This window comes from Notamacropus eugenii, chromosome 6 (assembly GCF_028372415.1).
Source record: "Notamacropus eugenii isolate mMacEug1 chromosome 6, mMacEug1.pri_v2, whole genome shotgun sequence".
Lineage (NCBI taxonomy): Eukaryota > Metazoa > Chordata > Mammalia > Diprotodontia > Macropodidae > Notamacropus > Notamacropus eugenii.
Window position 1 is genome coordinate 232,036,521 of NC_092877.1, and position 24,941 is coordinate 232,061,461.

At 36.1% G+C, this 24,941-nt stretch overlaps 1 protein-coding gene across 1 annotated transcript in view; it reads right to left on the reverse strand.

The window, feature by feature from the left end:
* Positions 1-560: 560 nt before the first annotated feature.
* DNAJC3 (DnaJ heat shock protein family (Hsp40) member C3) overlaps positions 561-24,941 on the reverse strand; it is a 92,653-nt gene continuing 68,272 nt past the window's right edge. Inside the window, exons 5-12 of the mRNA XM_072622107.1 lie at positions 24,349-24,501; positions 16,326-16,507; positions 15,548-15,667; positions 14,041-14,146; positions 13,836-13,956; positions 7,451-7,583; positions 6,048-6,196; positions 561-861 (exon numbers count right to left, since the gene is read on the reverse strand). Coding sequence (XP_072478208.1) covers positions 704-861; positions 6,048-6,196; positions 7,451-7,583; positions 13,836-13,956; positions 14,041-14,146; positions 15,548-15,667; positions 16,326-16,507; positions 24,349-24,501 — 1,122 coding nt within the window. The 3' untranslated portion in view covers positions 561-703. The remainder of the gene's footprint in view (positions 862-6,047; positions 6,197-7,450; positions 7,584-13,835; positions 13,957-14,040; positions 14,147-15,547; positions 15,668-16,325; positions 16,508-24,348; positions 24,502-24,941) is intronic.

Below are 24,941 nucleotides of genomic sequence, written 5' to 3' on the forward strand. Positions count from 1 at the left end.
AACCCCAATCAAGAGTCCAAACCCGGACTGTCATTTGGTAGCAAGTTTTCTAAATGAGGGATTCTCACTTCTTGTAGCCACACAGAAGAAATATCATTTAATTGAATATAGTATTAAGGAAGTTCAGATTTTTAACAAACAAACATTTGAAAATATTAGAAATCAATAACTGTTCTGTTTGTTCAAAATCCCAGTCTAGCAGTCTATGCTTCAGAAAACCAAGTTACCCTAAAACAATACAGCTTAGAATTTGGTCTCATCATTAATCTTCCACTTTGAGAATACTGAATCCTGCCCAGTCTTCTGAGAACGACAGCTTCTTTTTTGGCTTATATATGCTTACAGATGCACCATATGTAGGTACTGACACACCACACAAGGACTGGACAGGAGGAAGGATTTGCACTTGCTCCAATGCAGAAAAATATAAAAAATACATTAGTGCTCATACGAGAGAGTCTGCCCCAGACTTGGCTGCTTCACACGGGCACTGAACCATATACCATCACGCATCATCCCACCCCCAGCCAAGAAGAGAATTTAAAATGGACAGAAAAAAATTTTTCCTATTAAAACAATTCTTTGGTTATGGACAACAGAAAGGTTTGAAATATTTCATTAGGATCCTGAAACCGGAATAAGGTTTGTTTCTAATTTTTAAAAAGTTAGGAGAAGGAACAGTAGCAGAAAAACATTGTTGGTTTTAATTAAAGTGGAATTTAAATCGAAATGGTCCGCCTGAGCTGAAGGGGTTAAAGCCTTGCCATGAATTCCAGCTTCTATGGAAACTGTTGCCACCACCTCCCTGTTGGCTCTCTGCATCCAAGGGATCTTCTCCTTCATCAAACTTTTTCCTCATTTCTAGGAAAGGAAAAAAAAACAGACTGAGGCACAGGTGTGGTCAACAAATTCTATCTGATTAAAGGTGGGGAAAAATACTTTTAAATGGTATAAGCAATTGTGTCTGGCATTTATATTATGTATTTCACACACTATGAATAAGAGCTTTTTAATGAGCAATGCACATTACAGCTTTCATTTCAGCTCACAAAAGGAAATATTAAAAATAGTACTTCAAAATTCATTAAAGTATCCTTCTTTATATTTATTCTATCTTAAAAATGAAAATGAATCTATTTTCCTTTGACATCTTAATAAGTTCTTTGAGATCAAAACTAACAGAAATGATCTTACACGGAAGCGAAAACAAAACTACCAGGGACAAAATTTCAAATGCAACAGTTTTTTTAATCAATTCTAGCACCTGAATGATTCTGTGTTAAAGCATACATTTATAATGTACTCAAAAATTACAAGCTGACTGTCCAGCAGGGAAAATGACAGCATGTATGAGGCATACATAAAAACCAACACCTGTAACATCCCAGAAAACTAACAGCACCCCACACTCTTTATGCTCAAGCAACGTCTGGAGAATACAAACACAACTAATGTTCTATTTTAGGCTTGCATTTGAACTGTCACACCTGATACCATTCAACGTGCATTTTAATTTGCTTATTCACATATTCTTATATTCATACCTAGTACTTCATAATTTCTGAACAGAAAATATTTGATACTACATTTGTATATTACACTTAAGTTCCTCAGTATGGAGGAATGCATTTCTGAGCTCTCTTCTCTCTCAGCACCCAGCAACCTCATTAACCCTCATAGATTTAAATATCACCTCCATGCAGATAACTCTCAGATCAATCTACCCAGCCCCAGACTCTCCTCCAAGCTTTAACCTTAGATCATCGATTACCTAACAGACATTTCAAGTTGGATGTCTTAAGAGACTAAAAACTCTACAAGCCAAAAGTAAACTCACTATCCTTTTCCCCTCAATCCTCTCCTCTTCCAAACTTCTTCTTTCCAGTCTCCAAGTTAATAATCTTGGAATTATCCTCAACTCACTTTCCTACAACGCATAAATCTAACTGGTTGTCAATTTTTGCCATTTCTACCTCCATAACACCTCTCACCTATGACCTCTTTTCTCCTCATCCACACACATCACCTTAGTACAGGCTCTCACCACCTCTGCACTAGATTACTGCAGCAATCTTCTAGTCTCCCTGCTTGAAGCTTCACTACTTCTATTTATCCTATACTGCCGCCAAGTTCATTTTCCTTAAGTACAGATCTGACCGCGTCACTACCCCCCACCCTCCACTCAACCAACTCCAGAGGCTTCTTCCAGTTGCCTTTACAATAAAACATCAGCTCTTCTTTTTAAAGACCTACACAACCTGGCTCCAATCTCTCTTACTAGCCAAGTCTGGTAGGTGAGCCTACCCAACTGGCCTTCTGTTTGTTGTCTTTTCTTTATACATGACTCGTCCCAACCTTATCTCCCTGCAATGTACTCCCTCCTTCCCTAACCTACATACAAAGATGCCTGGAAGACTAATGGATCTGCCTGAGGGCTACAGCAGCTCAATACCAGGTGCACTAGGGACAGCAGCACAGTGGATGGCATCCTGCTTAGAAATAGCATGCTTGCTCATTTCTCAAATATATAGAGAACTCAGTCCAATTTATAAGAATGCATGTCATTCCCCAATTGATAAATGGCCAAAGGATATAAATAGGCAGTTTTCAGAGGAAGAAATTAAAGCTATCTCTAGTCATATGAAAAATTGTTCTAAACCACTATTGATTAGAGAAATGCAAATTAAATCAACTGTGATGTACCACCTCATACTTACCAGATTAGCTAATATGACAGAAAATGAAAATGATAAATGTTGAATATGTGGGAAAATTGGAACATTAATTAATGCATTGCTGGTGGAGTTGTGAACTGATCCAACCATTCTGGAGAGCAATTTGGAACTTTGCCCAAAGGGCAAGCAAACTGTGCATAACCTCCAGCAATACCACTGCCAGGTTTATATCCCACAAGATATTATAAGAAAAGGAAATGGTCCCACATGTACAAAATGTTTACAGCAGCTCTCTTCATGGTAGCCAAGAAGTGGAAATCAAGGGAATGCCCATCAATTAGGAAATGGTTGAACAAGTTGTGGTATATGAATGTAATGGATTACTATTGTGCTATAAGAAAGGATGAACAGGAAGACTCCAGAGGGACCTGGAAGGATTTGTATGAAGTGATGCTGAGTGAAAGGAGCAGAACCAGGAGAACATTATACACAGTAACAGCCACAGCGTTTCTGATAGACTTAGCCCTTCTCAGCAATGCAAGAACCTAAAACATTCCCAAAGGACTCTTGAGGCAAAATGCCATCCACATCCAGAGAAAGAACTATGGAACCAGAATGCAGATTGAAGCAGACTATTTTCTCTTATGTTTTGGTTTTTTTCTCATGGTTTCTCCCATTCGTTTTGATTCTTCTACGCAACATGACTAATGTGAAAATGTATTTAATAAGAATGGAAGTGTAGAACCCATATAAGATTGTATACCATCTAGGGGAGGGCCAGAAAAGGGAGGGGGAGAAAATTTAAAACTTATGGAAGTGATTACTGAAAACAAATACATTAAATTTTTTAAAAAATTTGTTTCCCATCTTTCTGCTCTCCTTCTGATCTTGGGTTGCACTGGTTTTGTTTGTACAAAAGTTTTTCTTTTATTCTAGTATAATCAAAAATATTTATTTTACATTTCACTGCAACTCACTTAACTTCTTTAAGAATCAGGACACTACATGCTTAGTATTGATATTGCTTCATTATCTAAGGTGTGTCTTTGTTGCCAAAGAAAACCATGCCATCAGAGAAATGATGATATGACTTGTACTTGACTTTGTTTTGAGTGAGGGAGAGCTGATTATATAAAGTAGCTTTTAGCAAGATATAGTTTTCTTCCTTATCTCTTTTAATTAGGTCTTTTTTTTTTTTTTGCTTTTACTATGAGATCAGAATTGCTAACCTTTTTTTTTAAAACTTCAACTGAAGCATAATGGATTCCAGCCCCTTATATTTACTCTGTGTGTATCACTCTGCTTCAAGTGTGTTGCCTGTAAACAATACATTGTAGGACTCTGATTTTTTATTCACTTGGCTATCTGTCTTTGTTTTGTGGGAGATGGACATCCCAATGATAAGAGAGATGCAAATCAAAACAACTCTGAGATACCACATCACACCTATCAAATTGGCTAACATGACAAAACAGGAAGATGATCAATGTTGGAGAAGATGTGGGAGAGTTGGAACACTAATTCATTGTTGGTGAAGCTGTGAGCTGATCCAATCACATTCTGGGAGAGCAATTTGGAAATACGTCCAAAGGGCTACAAAAATGTGCATACCCTTTGACCCAGCAATATTGCTGCTAGGGCTGTATCCCAAAGAGATTATAAAAATGAGAAAAGGTACCACATGTACAAAAATGTTTATAGCAGCTCTTTGTGGTGGCCAAGAACTGGAAATCAAAGGAATGCCCATCAATTTGGGAATGAAGTTGAACAAGTTGTAGTATACGAATGTAATGAAATTCTATTATTCTATAAGAAATGATGACCACGTGGGTTTCAGAAAAACCTGGACCTGATGAACTAATGCTGAGTGAAGTGAGAAGAACCAGGAGATTTCTCTGTATTTTTTCTGAAGTTCAGGGTGCTGACTTTTTCCCCTGAACTAAGTGAATGAATATGTGCTTGACTAAAGTATATTGCTGACCCCTCAAAAGTTGCTTTCCTTTTAGAAAAGCAAATCTAAGAACCTGTACAGCAGGTCCTCCTGTGCATGCCAGGGTCCTTGCTGTTACAATAAGTCTAAGTCACATGTAACAGGAAGGGCTAGAGCAAGAAGCTTAGAGGGAGTTAGAGAAAGACAGTTGGCTAGCGTGAGGGAGGGAGCTGGTTTGCAGAAGGCTTGGTATTGCCCTCTGCATTGCTATTGTGTATAGATTTGTCAAATAATGGATTTGGCTTTTTGGGGTCTGTTATACTTTGCAATTCAGAACTGTGCCGGCATATTCATAGCCACCCTACCGTAGACCCTGTGAATATCGCGTTGGCTCTACATATGCTTATTACTTTTTGGATTTTCTAAATGATTAAGACTCTTGGGCATTAGAAATCTCACCACTTCTCTGTCATTTGAAATTTCCTTCCTGGCATCTCTAATAGATTTTAGTCACAAGAAAATCCAACTTTGAGCCTTAAAGCTGATATGCTGAAGGTAAGAAGAGAAGACACAGAAGGGACAGAGACTTTGTATAAATGGGAAGTTCTAGACATAGCATTAGACTATGGATATTTTATCCCATCGTTCTGCCTGGATCCTCTTTTGATATACTTCTAAAACCTAGTGTTAGCTTCTCTTGATGGTAACCTTAACCATAAATGCACACATTCTCCTAGTCACCCAGGTACAACTCTTTCCCATCTCACCACCTTATGGTCTTCTCCCATGTACCCCATCTTTTCTAAGTTCACTGAAACCACTATATGTCTTTTCTTGACTAAACAATCACAGTAACCTCCAAAATAGTGTTCCTACTTCTCATCTCTTCCTTATCTAATCAACATTTCAGACATGTCACTCCAGTTTTCAAAAACCCTCCTTGGCTTCCCACAGCCTACCAAAACGAAGTATAAAGTCTTCATCTGAGCATTCAAGGGTCTCCATAACCTGACTCCAGTCTATTCTGCCTTAACATTCTTCCCCTTTATACATTCTACACTTGAGCCCAAAAGGACTTCTGTCTCCCTTTTTGGCCAGTCCTCTCCTATCTTCATCCCTTAGCTCCACATCTAACATGACCCCTCTTTCAGGCAGATTTGCCTAACTCAAGGGCTACCTGACCCTACCTTCTACACCTCCAAACCTGCTGAAAGAAATCTCTCCCCCCTCAAAAACTTTAACAAACTCTGCCTGGCCTACTCCTGTACCCTCCCTTGGATCACAGCTGCCCATGTTTGTGTCTTTCTCTCTTAACTACAAACACCTGGACAGCAGGATCTATGTCAAAGCTATTTTTATATACCCAGCACTTAGCACAGTGCTTTGCACAAAGTAAGCGTGTAATAAATATTCAATGAATTAAATTCAATTTGATGTAATACCTGGATCTGAAAGTACTTCTTTAGCAGCTGCTATGTCGATAAATTTTTTCTCTGCTTTTTTCTTTTCTTCTTCATTCTGAAAATTATCTGGGTGCCACTGCAGCGCTAACTTTCTGTATGCCTTGATGATTTCTTGTTTTTTAGCATTTCTACAGGGTTAAAATATACCAATTATATATTAATAGAAGACATTTACAACATGCCGCCATAATGAACTGGAATACAGACAATATACTAAATAATACACTAAAATAAAAGAAAGCCACATGAATTTTCAATTTCTTTAAAGATGTAAGTTTCTGAAGCATACAGTGATGTGATATAGCACTAAGTTATGATGAAAAAACTAGAGAAGGGTACCTTAGACAGTTATTTCAGTAAGACTAAAATAGTGACTGGTTAAAAACAGAAGGAATGATTCCTCATGATAGTTGCCATTAGAAAAGCATTTTGTAAACCACAGTGTAGGCAATCCCCAGTGTGGTAACTTGTTCCACCAACAAAGATGGCATTTCATCGCTGACTTACTTGCCATGCTATGGGGGTTACCTGAAGCTCATAGAGGTTAAGTGACTTGCTCAGAATCACATAACGGTAAGAGGCAAGATTTGAAATCCAGGTCTTCTTGACTCCAACCCCAACACTCTATCCACTATGCCAGGCTGCCTCTAGAAAGTACTATATAATTATGAATCATTTTTATGCTTTTTAAAATGACACATCCTGATTTTAAAACCTTCTTAATTTTCTGATTAATAATCTTGGGCATTGAAAATGTCCTAAACTTCTGGAGTTCTCTACACTTAATAAAAGTAGAAACTGGAAAGAACCTCAGAGGCCTTTGAGTCCAATTTTCACGTTTTACAGATATGGAAACAGGCCCAGGGAAGAATTTTATACTCATGGGTTAACTATATATATATAACAGTAGTACGAGAATCAAAGTTATGGTCTTCAAGTTGCTATGCTAAAGGTAAGAATACATTTGTTCAAGAGGAATTTTGCACAGGATTTCAAATCAAATGCGTAATTTCTAGCTAGTTACCTGAAACCAAACCCATGAGAGTCATCAATTTATTTACAAAGGCTGAGAGGGATGGGTTTTTCAACCCTCTTTTGTTTCACAATTGAAGTTTAGGACTTTTTAGGCATGAGTTTAATTTCCCTGTTTATTGCCAATAACTAATGCTTCATTCTTATTGTGCATGTGTTTTTTAATAATCATTAAAGAAATATTTTTGCAAATAATTCTAAAAAGTTTTATAGATGTCAGAGGCATGTGTCTACAATTACATAATTAAAGAGAATAATCAGGGAAAGAGGCCAAAAAAGGGACTTACTGCTATTTTAATCAGGTATGTTTTGAAGTCAAGGTAAATTGTAAATACATATGAATAATTCACCTTTTTACTCCCAAGATTTTGTAATAATCTCTTTTCTGCGACTGTTTCAGGAGTCTCTGAGCTTTCTCTAGTCCTTCTCGAATCTGTTGATCATTTTCATTGTGTTCTTGTGCAGTTTCATAATCCTGAATAGCTGTCAAAAAGTGAAATAATGCTGTTAAGAGCAATCATTATGCATTTTAATTTCTTAGTATATCATAAGCTTTATATTGAGGATTAAAGAGTATTTCCAACCCCTTCAATTTTTTGTCACTATGAGATTCCTATATATCACAAAAGGCCTCAAGATAACTATTATATTTATCACTTCCAGGAAGTGAATTCCACTGCTGTTTCCCTGACCACCTTTTCCCACATCTTCCTTACCCACAATGATCACTAAAAAAAAAAAAGTCCACACTATAAAGCATTACTTAAATAACACTACTTTATTGTAAGGCAATCTTACATTTTATCACATAGGAATATAAAGTGAAGAGCCACCAAGTCAGGCTTGAGTGTAGTGATGAAGCATGATCAAATTTCTATCACTGAAAAACATACTTATCTTAGCAACGACTAACCCTGAAGAATGAATGTCTTCAGAGGGACTAGTACACAGAGGAGCTTTCAAACAGAGTAACATATGTCACTAATGGGTACTTGTTTTAGTGGTTAAACTACGGTTGGGATGAAACTAGCTCATATTAACCCATTATAAGTGGTGAGTATCCTCATTAGGTAACTAGTTGCTTTGGTCAGCTGAGGCCAGCTGTCAGTTCTCCCCCTCAAATTACCTCTTTATTTATCTATGCATTCACTGTAGGTAGTAGACTGTAAGTTTCTTGAGGGTAGGCACCATTTCTCCTTTATAAATGCCAGTCTCTAGAACACTGCCTTACCTAATTGCTGATTTTTTGGCATATCATATAAATGAAGCCCAAAGTTATTCTATTCAATTTCTACGAACTGACTTCAACCAATAATTGAACAGTCCTTGCCTTTAAGGAACTTATATTTTATCAAAGGAGGCAAATTCATCAAGTAGGAATGAATGAAAAAGCAATATTAAGCACTTAGCAAACCAGGTACTTCAAAAGGAAGACAGACCCTACCCTCAAAAAGTTTACATTCTAGTGAGTATAATAACAAATATGGAAAAGTGGTGGCCAGGGAAGGAATGCCAAAATGGAAGGGTCCGTTTGATTACAGTTCTCACAGCTAGAGTTGGAAAGAGGGAGGGATATATAAAATAAGTCAACAAACATCTGTTAAGTGCTTCTTGTGTGGCAGGCATTACATGAGCCTTCGATATACAATAAAGCCAAAACAGTTCCTGCCCTCAAGGAGCTCAGGATCTAATGGGAGAACCAACATGCAGACATACATCCGGGGAAAACTGGAGGTAATTTCCGAAGGAAAGCACCAGTATTAAAGGAGATCAAGAAGGGCTTTTTGCAAATTAACCAAAAATAAATTCAGGGAAATGGGACAGGGAGAGGTAAGAGATAGGCAGAATGACTGCAAGCAGAAGATGGTATCTGAGCTGAGTTTTGAAAGAAACAAGGAATTCACAGAGGTAAATGCAGAGGAGGGAGTGCATTCCAATTATGGGGGAAGGTGTTGCCATCAAACTATCCCAACTCTGTGGCATTGTGCAGAATGGGAGCTGAAGTGCCAAGTGTAAGGAAGAACAAAAAGGCCAGGGTGGCTGGATTATAAAGTGTGGGAGAGTAGAAACACAGAGTCAAGTTGGAAAGACAGGTGGGCGTCACACTGTAAAGGGGCTGTAAAAGTCAGAGGACTTTACATAATAGCTTTCCAAAAAAATTTGTTAAATATGAATATGAATGATGCAGCAAATGGAATAATTCAAACCAAACTTTCTTTTTTTTTTGAAAGGAACAAGTCAACATCCATTTTAGTGATGAGTCAACGTCATGCTTTTCATGGGGGTGAGGCAGGGGTGGGAGGGAGGCACTGTAAACACTACAGTTACTCGACTCATTTTTGGTCTAGCCCTGAGATTTCACTGGCATAGGGAATTCCTAGTAGAGGAAATACTTTTCACTGAAGAAATTCTTTCCACTCATGCAGAGCAGCAAATGCTCATAATTTACAGTCTTAGAAAGTAGTTTGGGAGCAATGAGAGATTAAACAATTTGGCTGGGGTTGGTGTAATGAAACCAATGTGTCAGTGGTAGGACTTAACCTAGGTCTTTCTTCCTCTAAGACCAACTCTCTAATGTACTACTGAGAATATCTGACATTTATGAAGGGGTTAATTAATAAGACCATATAGTAAAGCTAGTTTAATCTCAACCATAGCTAAGCTACTAAAACAAAGTACCCATCAGCGACATTCAAAGGATTACATCTGGTAACCAAATATTGTAATTTAATAATGTGAAACTCTGAAGGAGCTTTCTGTTTAACTTTAGTACATGTGATCCTATATCTAAAAGACTCGAAAATTATCCAGATCACACCTACCCCTAAAAATCTTCTGCATAATGTAACTGGCATAATTACACATTACTAATAAAGTGTTTCAAATGCAAATGATTTTTTTACAAGAAAATGTTTAGATGTGAAATTATACTTGTGCTAATGAGAGAAAAAAGTACTAGACAGGAGATACAAATTATAAGTGAATTTCCTGTCTCAATTAAAACTGTACTCATACTTTATTCACACAGGGATATTTCATATCTCTTTCTCCCCACAGAAAAAATATGTACATTTTGAGACTTTTCAAAAATCAACATTCTAAACAGGAATTGTTTGTTTGGCTGCGCTGGGCAGTCGAGGCCAGCTATCAGTCTCTCTCCTAATCACCTTGTATTTATTTATCTGGGTACTTACTATACAGTAAGTAGTAGATTTTAAGTTTCTTGAGAGCAAGCACTATTTCCTCTCTATAACCTCTAATACCTAGAACAGTTCCTTATACATATTAGATTCTTGGTAAATACTTGCTGAATTGAATTTTTGCAATGTAAAAATTAATTTGCAAAACAGTAAATTTCTAATATGAAAAATAAATATTGTCATAGTAACAAAATGCTTAAATTAAAACTGATATTCTTTAATAGATATGCTTTCTATTTTACAAGTAATGAGCAATTTTGTTCCTTTTCTGCATTATAATCTGTAGTCTCATTATAGAGCTAAGATTTCTAGATTATCTTAAGATAAAGTATTTCCACTAGGTTGTTCTCAACAGGTGTCACATTTACCTTTCAGTTCTTTCTCTGAAAACCAGCAGGAGGTACTAGATTACTAGATATCTTCATATATGCAATGTTACCCCACTGCCACCACTAAAGGCCCATCTTTTGAGGGAGGCAAAGTATAACGCAACTTTGGGGAAGAGGTGAAAAACAGAAGCAACTCAAAGTATTTGACACCAGGCACAGAGTTCCAGACAGGCCTGGCTTTTATCCCAAAGTTTTATCTTCCAGCTTCTTTTTTATTAATCTCACTTGGTCATAATATTTGAAAATTACCAATTAGATAATCATTTCTTTGAACAATAATCCACTGTTAAAAATGTAAATACTTCATCAGTCACATTAGTTTGAAATATTTTCATTAGGTTTTCATACTGAATTACAAACTGAAAGAACCTTTCTTTGTATACCATATTTTATATTTTACAGAACACTTTCACATATAAAATTATTTCATTTGATCCTCTCAGTTTATAAGCTAGGAATTTTTAATCTTAGTTTACAGATACAATTGAAAGAGGTTCAGGTCACTCACTTCACTGTAGCCTTGGTTCTGAACACAAAGCATGTGCACTTTGCATGTCTTCAAGGCACCCAATGCCAATAATTTGCCAGAAGGAGAAAAAGAGGTCACTAGTGGAAAACATTTAAGAAGCCTTGCTGCAGAAGATGGGATTTTAGTTAGGACTTAAAAGAAACCAGGGAAGCCAGGAGGTAGAGACGAGGAGAAACAGTATTCCAGGCATTAGAACTGAAAAATGGAGTGTCTTGTTTGTGTAACAGTCAGAAGGCTAGTGTCAATGGATCAAAGAGTATTTTGGGGGGAGTAAGGTATAAGAAGACTGGAAAGGTAGGTGGGGGTACCTTTCCAAGTTATAAAGGGCTTTGAAGGTCAATAAAGTATTTTGTTATTTCATCCTAGAGATAATAGGGAGTCACTCAAGTTTACTGAATAGGAGGGTGAAACCGTCAGCTCTGGACTTTAAGAAAAATCACTTTTTTTTAAGAGGACTTAGATTTAAATCCTGACTCCATTTCTTACTCCCTTTGGGGTATTGGGTAAGACATGTTAACCTTCTGGGCCTCAGCTTCTTCATGTGTAAAATGAAGAAATTAAGTGGACTAAACAATCTCTAATTTCCTGGCAACTCTAAATCCTATGATTCTGTCTTTATAGCATTCAGGTTTATTAACAACTTTCCTATAATAATCTGTAAGTTGGATATTGTAAATATCATTATCCTCATTTTGCAAATGAGGAATAAGCCTTCAAGAAGCAGTGCCTTTTCACCCACGGAATTAAAAGACAGATGGGAAATTTTCCCTCGGGTCCTGATTCCCATTCTAGGACGTTTCCCACTATGCCACATTTACTTTGTGATATAAACCAAGAGGTAACCTGTTAACGGACAGAGAATCAGGGAAATTCCAACCTTTCCAAGTCCCAAGACTAGGGCACAGAACAATTGCTGATCCGCATTCTGAGAGAGAGTTTTCTCACCAGAAGGTTCCCTACACCAATGAAATTGTGATCTGAAACAAAAAATCCTTTAAGCCACTCACTAATTCTCCTAATTTGCATCCAAACAAGATGGGCAAATTTTCAAAGTTTCAATTACATGTTTTTTATGGTGGTAAAGTGAATATTCTGAAAGATTTATCACAAGTATAAAATTCACATTTGATCTGAAACAAAATTCAGTCTACCCTTATAACACATTCTCTGTAGGATTACTAAATTCACAACCTGACTCAAATCAATTTACATTTTATAACCTCAATTCAAATGGCTTCACAAAAGTATAATTGCAACCAAAATATGAATTACTAACTAATAAACTTTTATTTAAACAAAATTCCTCAAATTTCACAATTCCCTTGTCCTAAATTAATACTAAGGTTATTCTATAAATTATACAGGAATAAAAATGTAAAAGTTTCACTGTTTTACACGGACAGAAAGATTTAGACTGTTTTTATAAAAGTTCTTCTGCAACTTCTCCTGAGCAGAGACCCAATAACTACAAAAACTCAAAATGACCCTTTAAAACCAACAGCATAAGCAGATGTCACACCTGAAAGCTAAAATAAACAAGTTCAACAGCATGATCTTGTGTCTAGAACACATGTCAGTCATGGGGTATTTCTGTCAAAATTATAATGACTGTAAATTTCAAATTCCTTGATGACTATTCAATCCTATGAAAATTTCCTATACATAGTAAACAGGCTCTGTTTTCTCCTCTATGAAATGGGGTGATTAGACCAGTTAATCTTTAAGGTCTGTTCTGCCTCTAGATTCATGATCCTAGATCTAAATCAAAGATCTAAAGGTAAAAGAGAGCTTAGGAACCATTGAGTCCAACCCACTTATTTTACCAATGACGAAAATGAGGCCTCAGAAGTTTGTGACTTATTCAAATTCATACAATTAACAGTAGTGCTAAAATAGTAATTTGCTCATAAGCAATTGTCAAATTATTGCCTAATAAATAAGATTTACCACAAGTATAAAATACACATTTGATCTGCTTTTTGTCTATTTATGCTATTCAGTTATGTCTGACTATTCACTACCTCATGGACCACAGCACACCAATACCATCTTGGCAAAAATACTGGAGTGGTTTACCATTTTTTTCTCCACTGGATTAAGGCAAACAGAGCTTAAGTGACTTGCCCAAGGTCACACAGCTAATAAATGTCTGATGGATTTGAATTCAGGAAGATAAGTGTATCTTTGAACAGGTCCAGAGCTATACACTCACTGTAGCACCCAGCTGCCTCCATATCTATTTAAACCTTGTTCAGGTTTTTAAATTAAAAATGAAATCTAGCAATACTCTCCCCTAAAAAATTGTCTAATTTGCATTTTCAGATTGATTTCAAATTAAAACTCTTCCATAAGGTCAAGTGAAATATTTTTTCAACCACTTCATATTTAAATTTTTCTTAGTCAGATTCAATTGCAGACCTCATTCCTAATAAAGTAGGATAGCTGTGTTCCAGTAAAGTAGAGTAATTCTTAAGCATTTCACTACTTATAGTCTCTAAAAATTCCTAAGAGCTTTTGGAAAACTAGTTTTAAGCAAAGTGACATAACAGAAATTTCACGTGCTTATTTGATACATCAAAAGTATTAACCCCCTGAAACCATGTTTCAAAAGGTTTACCTTCATCATACATTTCCTCTATTAAATAGGCTTCTGCTCTGTCTTTGAGAGCATTCACATTGGCAGGTTCCAGTTGTAAAACTTCTGAACATGCTTTAATAGCTTCAACAGGTTTTTCATCCTAAAAAACAACAAAAAAGGAAGTATGGTTGTTGTTTCACAAGCTAGGTAGAAACCTAAGTTTTAAAACAAAATAAATTGTTACCTTGGAGAAGCAATGACAAATCCTCTCTTTGGAACGAATAGTATAAATAGGTGTGTTTGGCTCTGTTTTCATTACGGATTCGTATTTGCTAGCTGCATCTACATATCTGTTACAAAGTAAGCAGATGATAAGTATCCTGTAATACTGTTCTCTGAACAATTATCAGCACTGCCCACTGCTAACAAAAATGCCAACTGACCAAATTAACATTTCTCCAAAAGCCAAATTTTCACTTTGTCCTAATTTTTATCTTTATTTATTTGAATTAACAGAATCATTCATTAGGGTTCAGAAGATTCTCTAAAGCCATGAAGAATGATCATACTACTACTGCACAAAATGGATTAGGATAAGAGTAAAGTGCACTTTCTTGCCAAACAACCTACAAAAATCACTTCTTCACAGAAACATCTTAATGGAATTGTGATAATAGGATTAAATACAGCTTTTAAAGTCTGATGTGCACTTGATGATTTCTAGCAAGTTTCACCAGTTTATTACAAGAACCACATTTTTAAATACTGCAAACTTTCTAATCAGATCAATCAATATAAGTTAAGAAAACATGAAAGAAGGAGAAAGAATAAGCATTTATATAACACCTACTATGTGCCAAGCACTGGGGCTAATACAGATATTACTCTAATTTTAACCTCAAAAGAACTCTGGGAGTAGGTACTATTTATTATCCTCATTTTACAGTTGAGGAAATAGAGGCAAAAAGAAGTTAAATGAATTAAAAGAAGTTAATAGTCCAGAGTTACACAGCTATTAAGTGTCTGAGGTCAGATCTGAAATCAAGTCTTGAACTTGCAGCTGAGCACTCTACACTACATCACCTAGCTGCCTCTAAAATGAGTCTAGAGCTTAGTGATTCATAAAAATTCACTGTGAACTTTAGACCAGCTTTTGGAATACACAAAAAGCATATATCATATGCCATTTGATATCTGGATGCTGAAACTTTCACAGTTAAATACAACAAAGATTCATCTCATAATAAGCAAAATTAAACTCTGAAGACTGGTGAATTTTCACAAAAATTAAAGCTATTTCAGAATTCTTTTGTTAGTCATTAAGTTAATAAGTTGCTTCTATATATATATATCACACCTTCAAGGAAATCAAACATCTAATACTCTTTTTTTCATCAGAAATGCCAAACTAATGAAAATTTACTTATATGCCATCTTGGCATCTTACTTCACATGTCCTTTGATCTTGACATTTAAAAGCTGATGCATTAGGATAGAAAGTTAACAAATAACACTGACACTTAAATTTACCGGCAAGATAACTCCATATAACGTATTACGGAAATCACATACTCTAAACTAATATAATCATCAAGTTTCAAATATCATCTTTGGGATACTGTTTCCACAGACCAGGAAGTAATACTCTAATATAATTATAATCTACACATCCTCAACTGGATAGTACATATTATTTTAACAGTGGTTTAACAGTGCCCTGAACAGCCTAGAAAAAATGATTTCATTCTTACCTGCCTTCTCTGATGAGCTCCTCTGCTGACTCAATAAGTTTATTGAGCTTCTTTACTTGTTTATAGTGTGCAAAACACCTTTTATGATCTTGGTCAAGTTTTAAACATTCCCGGACTTCACTGTTCACATATTAAAAATAAAAGGAATACAACATATTTATATACTTCAGAATGAACTGACAGTTCTTCCATTTCTTTTCAGAAATCAAAGAAAAAGGTCTTTGACCATAAAATGACCAAACAAGCAAATTACAGAATTTTAGAGCTATAAATGGCCTAATGTAGTTCCATCTACTCATTTTATAGGAAACAGGCATGGGGGTGGGGAGGAAGATTTGCCCGCTGTCACACAGCTAGTCAGAGGCAGAGCTGGAACTAACTAGGATATGGGACTCAGGACACTTACATTACCTTCTTTCCAATATAGAATGCTGCCTCCCAGCTATTTTTTCACATATGTAACAATCACGCAAATGCATTCACTAAAATGTTTGAATATCTGTGTATACGAAAATTTAACAGCCTTTTTTAACTTAGGAAAATAGGAAATCTTACATTAAAGTATAAAAATATCATGAAAAAATTGCTTTTAATTTGCTTTTTATAAGTCATTGGAATCAGGATATCAAAAAAGCCAAAAATTATGTAACATAATACTATGAAACTAATTATTAAGTAGTCTGAACCCTAACTCGAAAGATAATAATATACATAAAGCAATTAAGTTTTTCAGCGTAAATGCTGCTGATGTGCCAATTCAAATAGTACGAAAACTGACCTGAGTGACAGTTCATGATCTCCCAGTTGATAGTATATTGTGCTGATTTTATAAAAGGCCTCAGTATTGTCATTCTTCAACTTGGAAGCAGATTTTAAGTCACTAATAGCTTTCCCTGGCTCCCCTTCCTTTATAAAGCATTCAGCCCGAAGTTCTCGCAGCTCTGCATCCCAAACACAAACCTTAAGAAACAGAAGAACTAGACTTTGAGCAAGAAACATAGTAAAGTTGAATTAAAACATTCAAATCTATATCCCATATCTTTTTTCATATCACTTATCAATTAGCATTTTCATTTGTGACCTGTTTTTCTCATCAAGTTTTAGAACTTATTTTCTAAAACATTTCTCTCTTCCTCAAAAAACTCACCTTTCTTTTTAATCTTCTATTAAAATAATTCTTTTTTTATTGTTTAAGTTATTTTCAGTCATATCCAACTCTTTGTGACCCCACCTGGGGTTTCCTTGGAATAGATATTGAAGTGGTTTGCCATTTCCTTGTCCAGCTCATTTTTACAGATGAGGTAACTAAGGCAAACAGGGTTAAGAGACTTGCCCAGGGTCACATGGCTAATAAGTGTCTTAAGTTACAAGTGAGAAATACAGTTAATCATTTAAAAAATTTTTTTTGGAGATGACAGTTGCAGGAGGAAGAGATGTTCATCTACTCAACTCAAATTCCCCTTTATTCCTTCCCTAATAAGAAATACAGCTGAAATTGTCAAAGAAAAATGTATCTTATTTTGTATTAAATAACAGGTTCGTAACAGGATAACTATAGGACATAATCGTAGTTTAATAAATATTTGTTGAACTGAAAACTGTTAGGGTAAACTATCTTTAAAACCTTATTTTATATCGGGTGAGGTAGTGTGACATAATATAGAGCCTTGGGAGTCAGCAAAGCCTGGACACCAGTCTGTTCTCTGACACATAGCGGAAGTCACTTAACTTTTTAATGCCCTCAGGCAATTTGGTAAGATTATAAATTGAAAAGCAGATACCAAGTTGAAACATTAGAGGAAGTTTCCTTTAACAATAAAAACTGGGGTGAGGGGGCCTGATGGCGGAGCAAGAGCAACGACTCACCTAAGCTCTTAGACAAACTCCTTCAGACACCTCTAAAAAAAGAATCAGACCACATTTTTGGAGATGCAGAATGCAATAGGAGACAGACTGTGGCAGATTAACAGCCCAGGACAGACTGGAAGGTTGACAAGGAGGAGCTGTTCCTCGGGGGTGAGCCCAAAGCACACAGCATATCTGGCTTCAGTGGCCGAGCAGGAAACCCTTGGGGCGGCATGATTCAACAGCAGAATGGCAGCCCAAGGCCGGAGACCAGCAGAACCCAGTAAGTGACAGCTGCTGCTCAGCAGCAGCCACTCCTGAGACTTTCAGCCCACAGATAAAACTTCTGTAAGTCACCTACTTGAACTTCTGGGAGCCAAAATGGTGCAGTGATAGGTAAACACTCTTTCCCCCTCCCTTTGTTGATCATGAAAGAACCATAAAATATTTCCCCAGAAAAATCCTGGATCAGTGTGATCAGCATTAGGGGCAAACAGTCTCATAGCACCTAAGGCTAGGAAAACAGCTAAAGGGGATTCCTCTTGCTGTGGCTGAGGACCGAGCTGTCCCAGACAGCCAGAGCACCAGGGGTATGGAGCCTCACACTAGGACCCAGGTGTGCCTAAGTGCTTCACAGAAAACAGGAAGATGCTACAGCAGCCAAGATCACCAAGTGCTGAGCTTGCCTCTGCTCTAGCTCAGCTGAGGAGATCTCCTGTGACTAGACCACTCCTCCCCCACACATAACAAGCTAGCTCCAGGGCTAATCCCGGGAAACACAAAAGAAAAAGAAAAAAGGCACCTGCCCTTAGCTTTTTCACACCAGTCAGCTCAACACCAGGTTCTCCAGCTTCTAACTGAAAGAACCAGAGGCCACAACACACAAAGCCTCACCATCATGAGCAGGAAGAAGCGAGGCAAGCAGGAAAAGACCACAGAATTTTTCTATGGGGACAAGGACCAAAACACGAATATCAAAAAGGTTAGTAGTGAAACTGTACTCCCATCTGAAACCTCAGAAGGGACTATGAACTGCTCACATGCACAAAGAACTCTCCTAGAACAGCTGAAGAAGGAAATAGAAGAGAAACTGGCCAATGATTTTAAAAGCATGAAAAGAAGAATTCCATGAAGAGAACAGCTCTTTAAAAAGGAAAATTGGACAAATGGAAAAAGAAGTACAAAAACTAATGGGAGAAAATAATTCTTTAAAAGGAATAACTGGACAGATGTTAAAGGAGATGCAAAAGTTAACTAAAGAAAACAATTTGATAAAAATTAGAATTGGTAAGTAGAAACGAATGACTCTATGAGACATCAAGGATCAGTCAAACAAAATCTAAAGAATGAAAAGATAGAAGAAAACGTAAAATATCTAATTGGAAAAACAACTGACTGGGAAAATAGATCCAGGAGAGAAAATTTAAGAATTATTGGCCTACCAGAAAGCCACGATGAAAAGGAGTCTGGATGGTATCTTCCAAGAAATAATCAAGGAAAACTGCTCATTAGTGTGGTTCATTTTCCTGATAGAAACCAAGGGTACTCTCATCACCCCCAAATTCCCAATAAATAGATAGCATTTTTCCTTTGACTTCACCACCATAGCATGTAGAACTAGAATATGATATTCCATAAGGCAAACAAGCTGGGACTACAACCAAGCATCAATTACCCATTAAAGTCCAGTATAACATTTCAGTTAAGAAGATGAACATTCAACGAAATAAGGGATTTCCAGACCTTCCTGACAAAAAGGCCAGAACTCAAAAGAAAATTTGATTTTCAAATGCAGATCTCAAGAGAGGCATAAAAAGATAAAGAGGGGAAAAGAAAAACTTGTTACTCAATTTGGATAAACTGTTTACCTCCCTATAAGGGAAGATGATACTTGTTAATCTTGAGAATTGTACTATATTATGAAATATAAAAGGAATATACATAGATGGAGGGAACAGGTATAAAGTAAATGATGTGATGATAAAAATGTGATTCAAGCATGCAAAGGGATTGTAACAGGAGATGTGAAAAGGAGAAAGCAGAAAATGGTAAATTACATCACATGAAGAAGTACAAAATTATATTATACTAGAGGGAAAGAGGGGAGGGAGCACTGTTTGAAAGGTACTCTCACCTGATTTGGTTCAAAGAAGAAACAATAAACTTAAGTATATATTTCTAACTAGCTCTATAGGCAGTAGGAGGGGAAGGGGAAAGAAAAGGAAGGGGAACCTAAAAGGGAGGGAAGAAGCAGTAAGGGTAAAGGGGAGTAAAAAGGAGGGGAGGTGAAAGAAGGAAGGGAAGAATGCAGAAGGTGGTGGTAAAAAGTGAAAACTCTACTGAGGAGGGGAAGGGAGATGGGAAAACTAAAAGCACAAATGGTGGGAAAGAGGATAGAGGGAAAGACACAGACTGTAACCATAACCATGAATGTGAAAGGAATGAACTTTCCCATAAAATGGAGCTGGATGGCAGAATGGATGAAAAGCCATAATCCAAAAACATGCTGTTTATAAGAAACACATCTGAAACAAGGGGATACACACAGGGTGAAGGTAAAAGGTTGGAGGAGAATATATTGTGATGTAAGAAAAGCAAGGGTAGCAATCCTAATCTCAGACAAAGCAAAAGCAGAAATAGGTCTAATCAAAAGAGATAAGGAAGGAAATTATACTCTGCTAAAAGGCACCATAGACAGTGAAGCGATATCATTACTAAACATGTATGCTCCAAGTGGTATAGCATCCAAATTCTTAGAGGAGAGCTTGGGGAAGTTGCAGGAAGAAATAGACAGCAAAACTATACTACTGGGGGACCTCAATCTCCCCCTCTCTGAATGTGATAAATCTAACCTTAAAATAAACAAGAAAAAAGTTAAGGAAGTGAATAAAACTCTGTGTAAGGTAGATATGATAGATCTCTGGAGAAAACTGAATGGGGATAAAAAGGAATATACCTTTTTCTCAGTAGTACATAGCACACAGACAAAAACTGACCATGTTCTAGGTCATAAAAACCTCACAATCCAGTGCAGAAAGGCAGAGATAGTCAATGCATCCTTCTCAGATCATAATGCAATAAAAATTATATGTAATAAAAGGCCATGGAAAGATAAACCTAAAATTAATTGAAAACTAAATAATCTAATCCTAAAGAAGGAGTGGGTTAAACAAAATCATAGAAACAATCAACAACTTCACTCAAGAGAATGACAATAATGAGACAATCTACCAAATCTTATGGGATACTGCAAAAGCAGTTCTTAAGGGAAGCTTTATATGTTTGAATGCCTACATGAATAAAATAGAGAAAGAGGAGATCAAGGACTTGGGCATGCAGCTGAAAAAGCTAAAAAATGAACAAACCAAAAATTCCCAAGTAAGTAACAAATTAGAAGTACTGAAAACCAAAGGAGAGATTAATAAAACTGAAATTAAGAAAACTAGTTGGTTTTATGAAAAAAAATAATAACATTGATAAACCTTTGGTCAACTGGATTTAAAAAAAGAAAGAAGAAAACTAAATTACCAATATCAAAAATGAAAGGGGTGAACTCACCTCCAATGAGGAGGAAATTAAAAATAATAAGAAATTACTTTGCCCAACTTTATGCTCATAAGTTTGACAATGTAAATGAGATGGATGAGTATTTTAAAAAACATAAATTGCCCAGATTAACAGAAGAGGAAGTTGAATACTTAAACAACACCATCTCAGAAAAAGAAACTGAACAAGCCATCAGTGAACTCCCTAGGAAAAAATATCCAGGGTCAGATGGATTCACAAGTGAATTCTATCAAACATTTAAGGAACAGTTTATTCCAATATTACATAGACTACTTGGGAAAACTGGGGAAGAAGGGGTCCTCCCAAATTCTTTTTACGATACAAATGTGGTTTTGATACCTAAAACAGGGAAAGACAAAACAGAGAAAGAAAATTATAGACCAATTTCTCTAATGAATACAGATGCAAAAATTTTAAATTAGATTTTAGCAAAAAGAATACAGTAGCTTATTAGGAGAATAATACATTATGATCGGGTAGGATTCATACCAGGAATACAGGGCTGGTTCAATATTAGGCAAACTATTAGCATTATTGATCACATCAACAACAAAACTAAGAGAAACTACATGATTATCTCAATAGATGCAGAAAAAGCTTCTGACAAAATACAACACCCACTCCTATTAAAAACGCTGAAGAACATAGGAATAAAGGCAACTTTTCATAAAATAATAAACAATATCTACCTAAAACCTTCAGCAAGCATTATATGCAATGGAGATAAGCTAGATGCATTTCCAATAAGATCAGGGCTGAAACAAGGATGTCCATTATCACCACTGTTATTCAATATGGTACTAGAAATCAGAAATGTCAGCTGTAGCAATTACAGAAGATACAGAAATTGAAGGAAATTAGAATAGGCAAAGAAGAAACTAAGTTATCAACTCTTTGCAGATGATATGATGATATACTTAGAGAATTCCAGAGATTCAAGTAAAAAATTACTTGAAATAATAAGCAACTTTAGCAAAGTTGCAGGTTACAAAATAAACCCACACAAATCTTCTGCATTTTTATATATTAGTAACAAAGCCCAACAGATAGAAAGGGAAAACCCATTTACAGACACCACAAAATATCTGGGAGTTTACCTGCCAAAACAAACCCAGGGACTATATGAACACAATTACAAGACACTATTTGCACAAATAAAATCAGATCTAAGTAAGTGGAAAAACATCAGTTGCTCGTGGGTAAGCTGAGCCAATACAATAAAAATGACAATTCTACCTAAATTAATTTACTTATTTAGTGCCATACCAATTAAACTATCAGATAATTATTTTCTAGAGCTGGAAAAAATAATATCAAAATTCATCTGGAATGAAAGGTCTAGAATATCAAGGGGACTAATGAAAACAAATGCTAGGGAAGGTGGCCTAGCTCTACCACATCTCAAATTGTATTATAAAGCAGCAATTATCAAAACCACTTGGTACTGGCCAAGAAACAGAAGGGCAGACAAGTGGAATAGGCTAGGTACTCAAGACACAGTAGGCAATGAATATAGCAATCTACTGTTTGATAAACTCAAGGACCCCAGCTTCTGGGATAAGAACTTACTGTTAGACAAAAATTGCTGGGAAAACTAGATAACAGTGTGGCAGAAACTAGGCATAGACCAATGCCTGACACCATACACAAGAATAAAGTCTAAATGGGTACATGATCTAGGTATAAAGATTGATACTATGGACAAATTGGTGGAGCAAGGATTAAGTGTATTTATCAGATATATGGAGAAGGGAAGAATTTTTGACTAAAGAAGAGACAGAAAGTATTATGAAGTACAAGATGGATAATTTTGATTACATTAAACTGAAACGTTTTTGCACAACCAAACCCAATGCAACCAAGATTTGGAGGGATGCAGAAAACTGGGAAAGAATTTTTGCAGCTAGTGTCTGTGATACAGGCCTCATTTCTCAAATACATGGAGAACTGAGTCAAATGTATATAGAAATACAAGTCATTCCCCAATTGATAAATGGTCAAAGGATATGAACAGGCAGTTCTCAGAGGAAGAAATTAAAGATATCTATAATCATATGAAAAAATGCTCTAAATCACTACTGATTAGAGAGACGCAAATTGAAACAACTCTGTGGTACATCACACCTACCAGACTGGCAAACATGACAGAACAAGAAGATGATAAATGTTGGAGAAGATGTGGGAGAGTTGGAACACTAATTCATTGTTGGTGGAGCTGTGAGCTCATCCAACCATTCTGGAGAGCAATTTGGAACTATGCCCAAAGGGCTATAAAAATATGCATACCCTTTGACCCAGCAATATCGCTTCTAGGACTGTATCCCCAAGACATCATAAAAATGGGAAAGGGTCCCCATGTACAAAAATATTTATAGCAGCACTCTTTGTGGTGGTCAAAAACTGCAAATCAAGGGGATGTCCATCAATTGGGGAATGGCTGAATAAACCATGATATATGAATGTAATGGAATACTATTGCACCATAAGAAATGATGAACAGGAAGACTTCAGAGAGGCCTGGAAAGATTTATATAATCTCATGCTGAGTGAAAGGAGCAGAACCAGGAGAACTTTGTGCACAGTAATGACCACAGTATGTGAGAGCTTTTTTCTGGTAGACTTGGAACTTCACTGCAATGCAAGGACTTAAAAAAATCCCCAATGGTATTTTAAGGCAAAATGCCTTCCACATCCAGAGAAAGAACTATGGAATTCAACTGCAGCATGTAACAGATCATTTTCTTTTGTATTATGTTTTGGTTTCTTATATGATTTCTCCCATTCATTTTAATTCTTCTACACAGCATGACTATAGTGAAAATGTATTTAATAGGAATGTATGTGTAGAACCTATACAAAATTGTATGCCACCTCGGGGAGGGAAGGGGAAAGTAGAAGAGTAGGAGGGGGAAAGAAAAAGCAGGAAGACCTAAACCAAATACAAATTACCTAGAATCAATTCTCAAATACTTTTCTTCCAACTCCCACCAACTCTTAAAATCACAAATTACAAAAATGTGTATATCATAAATTTCTCATTTTAACTATTATTCTATCTTCTCAATCTTCTCTCCTCCTTTAATTCCAGTTATTTGTTCTTCCATCATTTTCTCAATTTCTTTCTCTCCAACCTCTTCTTCAATTTGCTTCCCCCAAATCAAAACATTAGCAAAAATAAGCATGTTCATAAAAATACATAAAAGCATTCTCACACTCCACTGACAGAATTTAAAAAAATATTCTAGCTGGATGTTATTCTCATAGGTATGTTATCTTTCTCTCTGGACTGAAGCCTCCTACTGGCATAACCAAATACCAATGTAAATCACTAAGAACCTTCACTGAAGCCAAAAGCTATCTGCAATGGCTTCAACATGTAACCAACTTACCTCTAAAATACTATCAAGGAAAGCTACAGCCGCCCGATAATCTCCTCGATCAAAAGCCGAATGTGCTTGGGAACGCAAACGCTGCATTTCATCAGCTTTTAGTAGTTGAGACTGTGCTTCCTTTTCTTCATTCTCACCTGGATGAGATTTTAGCTGTAGAAATTAATTTTTAAAAATTACATCATTTAGGATTTGCAATCTCTTCATTCTAATAACTGTAATATACCCATAGTTCTGATTTCTTGAAAAGTTTTTAAGTAGGAAAGGAAGGGGAAACCAAGAGGGAAACCATTTGAATCAATATTAAACAGAATCCTAAATAGTTCCAATGAATATCAGTATTGCTCAAAATATTCTTATATAAAATATGATTATCTTTTGCTAAGCACTAAGATAGCAATCTTTGAAATGAATTTTTGAAATTCACATTGCACCGTATTTTTATGTAAACCAGTATATACATATATATATATAATGTCTGATTCTTCCTAACAATATACTATACCACCATCCAAAAGTAGTCACTAAGTACCACCTCTCTATGTTTAGCAACTCTAAGGACTATGAGACAAGGATCACTTTTTGTTTGGATA